The 6,497-nt window shown below is 62.1% G+C and overlaps 1 protein-coding gene across 1 annotated transcript in view; it reads left to right on the top strand.

The window, feature by feature from the left end:
* The window catches only part of RIN3 (Ras and Rab interactor 3), a 114,799-nt gene that overhangs the window by 86,304 nt on the left and 21,998 nt on the right, over window positions 1-6,497 (top strand). The window contains exon 6 of the mRNA XM_045287778.1: window positions 2,245-3,723. Within this exon, the coding sequence (XP_045143713.1) occupies window positions 2,245-3,723 (1,479 nt within the window). The remainder of the gene's footprint in view (window positions 1-2,244; window positions 3,724-6,497) is intronic.

The following is a 6,497-nucleotide window of genomic DNA, read 5'->3' as shown; positions in this document are numbered from 1 at the left end:
GAATCAGCTCATTTTCCTTTAACCCCCTCTCCTTCCTTCCTCACAGTCCCACTGGCCTGGGAGACCCCCACTCTCCAGGAGGGGGTGCCTACGGAGGTCACCGATGCCCACAGCTCCACCCACCCCCAGCTAGCCGAGTAGACACTCAGCCGCTCCCGCCACACACCCCTTTCCACAGAAGGGCCTGCATTCCTACGAACCTCCAGGGCTGGGTGCAGGCTGGCCGCCCCACCACACCTGACGTCAGGAGAACCACTGAGATGGGAAGTGTCGCAAGTTCCTATGAAGGAAGCCCGCAGGGCACAGGGTTAAGCACTCCTGCCTGCTCTTGCGTCCTAGGTAGAAAGATGTGGCAGTCAGCCACCAAAAGGTCACAGCCTCCAACACCCTGTGGGGTGGGTCTGCCTGCCCTATAGGGTCACCTTGGGCAGCAATGGGCTCTAGGGTGACCGGTTAGAACCAGTTCAGCCCCCAGCACCTTCATTCAGGCGAGTCCCTGAATCTCGCTGGGCCTCTTGTCTTCACCTGGGCATTGGGGACAGACCCTCGAGGCGGGTGGTGGGATACTATGTGTCAGTGGACAACAGTGATGCCCCTCATAAACACCGCAAGACACGGACGAGACCAGAGGACACTACGTAGCAAAGTAGTCAGCGCATCAAGATCCATATTTAATGACACCATGATCGTAAGGAAAAGAGAAGAAAAGGGAACAGTGGTTTTCGTCCCAAAAGATAAGACTTTGAGGACTACAAGGAGACCAGGGACCAGGGGGAGCAGGGTGGGGGAAGCAGGGGGTGGGGCGGGGAGAAGAGAGCCACCTGGATGAGGTCCGATGGGCACTTACTAGCGATTTTGTTCCTTGAGACGGGCTATGTAATTACAGAAGGATATGCCTCTTTGAAAACCGAGAGAAGTAATAAATACTTACTGCCTACGAACCTGAAGGCTCACAGTCTGCGAAAACCTCCACATTCCCTTCCCCTCGGATCTAAATAATGGGGTGCACAGCTAAACGAGGGAGGGGAAGTAAAATTGAACTGGAAAAGAAAGCTGGGGGGTGGGGGGTAGCGGGGGGAGGGGGCGGTCAGCAAGAATGTTCACAGGAAGCAAGTCACTGAACCCGGACAGGCAGGCCATGCCCATCGGTTTGAATCGCCATGCTGTGTGGCAGTCCTGGGAACTCGCTGACGGACAAGACCCTCCCTAAAGCCAAGAAGAGCCTGGGGGAGACACTGGAGGCCCAGCACAGCCCCCCCCCACCACCACCACCCAGGGTTTCCAGACCTGCCTGCCCAAGTCTCTAAGCACCTCTCAATGACCAACTTAGGCAGAACCTGGGTCCACGTTCATCTCTTGGGAGGGCTTACTTGAAATCCAATGTTTGAGGGTGGGGACAGAAAGCTCCTAGCCAATTCCCAGTGAGGGGGTCCCCATAGGTCAGGGATTCCAGAGCGAGTCAGCCTCTGGAAAGGAGTTCACTCAGCCAGTCCCCAGGGCCCTTCCCCAGGCCCAGTCTAGTGCCGCCCTGCCCTGCAGTGAGGACAGCTCTGGTGGCCATGGCCGCAGCCCAGGCCATGAGGGCTGCCTAAAAGAATCTGCCAGAACTGTGTTCATCCGCACACGAGCCCCCCTACCCCCACCCCTGTCTGCTCTGGCTCCCCGTCACACACACCTGGGAGCGTGGGCTGCCCTGTGCCGTCAGCATTGGGGCTGACCAAAGTCAAAACCACTGGGCAGTGCGCCTGGAGCCCCTGCTTGGGCAGTCGGGGCAGGCAGGTCCTGCTGACCACAAGCCTCCCAGCCTGTGACTGGGCTGTGGTCCACACAGGCTGAGCGAGGGGCAGTTACCCACACACAGTAGTACCCCGTGGGAACAAAGCCTTCTCGAGCCTGCCACGTGGGTGCCACTGCACCATCCTGGGTCAGAGATGGCAGGACCGAGCCCCACCTGCCCCAGAGGGAGCAAGTGTGGGCACATCTATCCTTTCCACCCCCACATGCAGAGCCCTGGGGTCTGTGGCAGGCCCAGGGATGGTTGCTCTCTGCCACCTCCCACCCCACCCCAGGGCTGCCACCCGAGAGCCTCACGGGGCTTCCCCTCTCAGCCAGGAAGTGGTGGGAGAGGCTTCAAAGGGCCCAAGAGGAAAAACAACCTCCCTCCCAGTCCTGAAGCAGCTGCTGGGGTGCCTCCTGCCCCTGCCCCCTGGCCCACTGACTGCCTCTGCTGCTGTGTCCCCACAGGCTTCTGGGACTCCTCCCTGAACTCCAGGCCAGCGGCGGGGAGCCCAGCGGAACCCCACAGAGAGCCGGCCCCCACCTCGTCCCCAGCCACCAGCCTCAGGCCCACGGCCCACACCTCGAACTGCTCCTGCGAAGTCCGGCTGGCTGTGGGCAACGACCGCCTGTGGTTTGTGAACCCCATTTTCATCGAGGACTACGGGGGCACCCCACCCGTGAACCTTCCACCTCCTGGAAGCTTTCCCGTGAGCCTGCTGCCTCCCACCTCCAACGCTACCTCACCGCCCTCCCAGAGGACCCCTCGCAGACCCCCTCCCCCACCCCCACCCCTACCCTCTGGACCCCCTGTCACTCCCTCAGGCCCAGCCCGGCCTCCTCCCCCTCCGATCCCTGCTCCTGCTCCCTCCTGCACTCCACCCCTTCCTACTCCAGTGGGTGCTACCCCACACACCCCAGAAGCCCTCCCTCTCCCACCACCCATCTCTGCCCCCCACACCAAAGCTCATGCCCCCAATCCCCCTGGCCTTCCGAGCCTGCCACCCACGACAGCCTGTGAGAGGCTCCCGCGCCCCGCCCCGGACCTGGGCCCCCTCAGGGAGAGAGAGCTAAGGTGGGGGGCCGCCCCTCCACTGCCCGCCAAGAAGGGCCTGCCTGCCGCCCCTCCCCGGCGCCACCTATCCCAGAGATTCTCCCTGGAAGAGCTTGGCTCCAGGAAGGGGTCAGAGGGGGACCACCAGGGCCCCTCCAGGGCCACCTCTCTCAGCCTGCCTCCCCACGGGACCTCAGACAGTGCTGGGGACAGGCCTCAGAAGACCACGGAGCAGGGCCAGGAAGCAGAGGCCAGAGCCGGTGGCCTGGGCAGCATGCGGGAGCCACCAAGGAAGGCTAAGCAGCCCCCAGTGCCGCCCCCCAGGAAGAAGCGCATCTCCAGGCAGCTGGCTGCAAGCCCCGCGGAGAAGGCCCAGCTGTCAGCAGAGAAACCTGCCCCCCATGCTGATGGCCAGGCTGGTGCCCACCCACATAGTCCCCCAGAGGCAACAGGCTCCCTGCCTTCCCTCTCAGACAGCCTGGGCGTTCCCGCCTCAGCCGGAGACCAGGACTCCTACTCCACCAGCAGCACCGAGGAGGAGCCCGAGCCGTTCAGCAGCCCCCATGTGAAGACCAAGCCGGCCATGCTCCTGGACAAGGCTCGGCACCGCCTGAGCCTGGCCAGTTTCACCAGCGTCTTCCACGCCTTCCTCTCCAACAACCGCAAGCTGTACAAGAAGGTGGTGGAGCTGGCGCAGGACAAGGCTGCGTACTTCGGCAGCCTGGTGCAGGACTACAAGGTCTACAGCCTGGAGATGATGGCGCACCAGGCCTCCAGCACTGAGATGCTGCAGGAGATCCGCACCATGATGACCCAGCTCAAGAGCTACCTGCTGCAGAGCACCGAGCTGAAGGCCCTAGTGGACCCCAGCCTGCACACACAGGAAGAGCTCGGTCAGTACCCAGGCCAGGCTCGGAGTGGGGGGCCAGGGAGGGGAGGACCAAGGGCTCATGGGACAGCAGAGGCCCCTCTAAGGGACCTGCGGGGATCTTACCAACATCCCCTTCCCTGGGCTAGTGTAGTCATCCTGTTAGCTAACCGCTCACAGCTTCCCCTTTTCCAGCGACCTGGCCTGGGCCGCCGGGCCCTCATATTGCCTGCCCTAGCTTCCCTGGAACGGCAGATCTCTGCCATGAGGTTCAAAGGGCAGTCGGGGCCCCAGTGTGAAGCTCCAGGGCTCACCGCGGGGCCAGACTGGGCCTGATGCCCCCTTCCCAGGCCCCACCCTGCTTCCTCATTCCCATCGTTCCAAGCGCTTTCCAAATTAGCATGTGCACCTAACCCCTACCTCAGGCGCCACGGTCCAGGGAACAGTTTGCTGAGGCAGCCCGCTGGGCCCCCCGCCCCACCAGTCCCCCACCAGACTCCACTCCAGCCAAACCGTGTGTGACCAGAGCCACAGGGAAATAGATCTCCCACTGTGATCAGTTAGACACGCGTAAATATTTATAACACCCAGTGAGGCTGTGCTGCTCAGAAGGAGGGCCCTGAGCCAATGGGAACTGGGCACCGTCCACCTCCCCTGGGACTGCCCACCTCCTACCCACCCCCTCCTCAGCCCACTCATCAAATTCAACCTGGAAAGGGTCAGGGTCACAAGAAGGTCCTGCTGACAGGGAACGTTTCTAAAAACAAAACAGAGGGGGCTCCCTTCCCCAGGACATGGGGCTCCATGGGGACTCTGGAAATGACCGGGGTCTGAAGGTGGGGAGCTGGAGAGGGCAGGAGCTGCAAGGACGGAGGCTGGGCCACGTGTGTCTGCGTGGGATCCTGGATTGGGGGGGCCCATTCGCTGAGGGTGGAACTCCTGCCTGGGCAGGAGGCAGGGTCCACACAGCCCAGGACCCCTGCCCACCAGCTGGGCAGCCGAGTGCCCAGCCGAGTCCACTGAGCAAGCAGTCTAGCCTGACACTGGAGTGACCCAGGGAAGGCAGGCATGAGCCTGCCCTGGGAGCCCGGAGCCCGAGCTGGGGCGCTGCAGGCAGCGGTGAGGTGGCAGGGGCAGCTGAGAGTAGGAAGTGCGGGCAGGGGTCCTGGGGGTTCTGCTGTGACTGGCACTGGGGAGGGGGGGCGGTGGGATGTTTTCTCACAGCCCAGGAGGCAGCAAGTCTCAATTCTGGGCCCAGCTCGAGGGGGGTGCGCGTTCCCGCCTTCTCCCCCTCCCTCTCTGCCAGCTCTGGGGGAAGGGCCTTGACTGGCTTCTCCACCCCCGGTGAGTGTCGCTTCATTCTTCCAGGGTCTCTGCGGGGTCTTTCCCATCTTGCTCCCTGCTGCCCTGGTTCTACGATGCTCCTTTCCTGCCTCCAGGAGTGGATTACTATGGGAGTGGGTCACCTGTGGGACAGGGTTACCTGTGGGAGAGGGTTTCCCTGGGAGTATGTTACCTGTGGGAGTGGCTTACCTTGGCAGTGGCTTGCCATGGGAGTGGCTTTCCAGTGGGAGTGGCTTACAAGTGGACGTGGGCCGCTAACCCAGACCAGAGGAGGTCAGAGCAATAACCTAGCTCTGACGGCAGCACTGGTACAGGGTGGGGGTGGGGAGGGGGAATGTGTGCAAAGAGGTGGGGTGCTGGATCTCTTATGAAGGTGGGGACACCAGGATCACCTGGCCCACTGTAGGCTGGGTGACAGAAGAGGCAGGGTGGGTTTAAGTGCTTGCATCAGAGCCCCCAGAGGATGTGGCTGGGACAGCATAGGTGGGAGCTTGGGGGCGGGGCGGGAGGCAGCAGATCTGTTTGGGCTTTGGGGTGATGGAGCTACCCCTCAGCCGGTCACTCAGCTGCAAGGTGGTAATAGTAAGCTATTCCGGGCCGGGGGAAGGGAAGGGTCTGGTGAGGTTGTGGGGGGTCGGGGGGCAGGGAGCTCTCCTAGGTCAGCCTGCCCCCCAGGAGGTCAGAGCTGGAGCCCAGCATGGCAGGGAGAGGTTGCCGTGTTCTGAGGACAGATCGAAAGGACTTTAGACAGCAGGGTGGACAGGGGCCCGGGTGGGGAGGGCTGGGGGTGCCATGAGGACCCTGGGCAGGCACCCCAGGAGGAGTGAAGACAAGAAAGGGAAGGCAGGGAGGGAGACTGGCCTGGGGGCCAGGGACTGGGTCAGCCTGGACTGTACAGGAAGAACCCCAGTCCCAGAATACCAACAAGGCCAGCATTGCACCAGGCCCCCGATGCCAACAAGAGCCAGACTCCAAATCTAACCAGGCAGGTGGCAAGGCAGAGAGTTTCGGTGGAGCAGGGAACTCTCCAGGAGGGGTGAGGGGCTACTGAGCTAGGCTGCTGGGTGGGGCACCAGGCAGATGGAGGGACAGTGGGCAGCAGTGGTAGCAGCACCACCCAGCCCCTGATTCCCCAGAACCCTGCAGCGTCCTGGTCCACCGGGTCTTAGTGATGGAGGGCCACTGTCTGTAGTATTACGTTTATGGGGAGTGGGGCCAGCCCCACCGCTACTACTACCCACGGGTTCAGTAATGCACAATTGTACGGTGGAGGTATATAAGTATTATTAGATTAATGCAGTCAGATATATTATATGGTAGCATTGCTCACCTCAGCCCCTCTTGGTAGTCCACGTGGAGAGAGGGGGAAGGGAAGGAGGACGGGAAAGGGAACCAGGGAGAGAGGACGGGAGAGGAGAGAGGGAAGAGAGGGAGAGACCAGCGAGAGAGCCCAGC

The sequence above is a fragment of the Echinops telfairi genome, unplaced genomic scaffold (assembly GCF_000313985.2).
Source record: "Echinops telfairi isolate 266 unplaced genomic scaffold, ASM31398v2 ScPeMD7_18;HRSCAF=68, whole genome shotgun sequence".
Taxonomy (NCBI): Eukaryota; Metazoa; Chordata; class Mammalia; order Afrosoricida; family Tenrecidae; genus Echinops; species Echinops telfairi.
The sequence above is the reverse complement of the archived record's forward strand: the minus strand, read 5'-3'. Positions and strand labels throughout refer to the sequence as shown.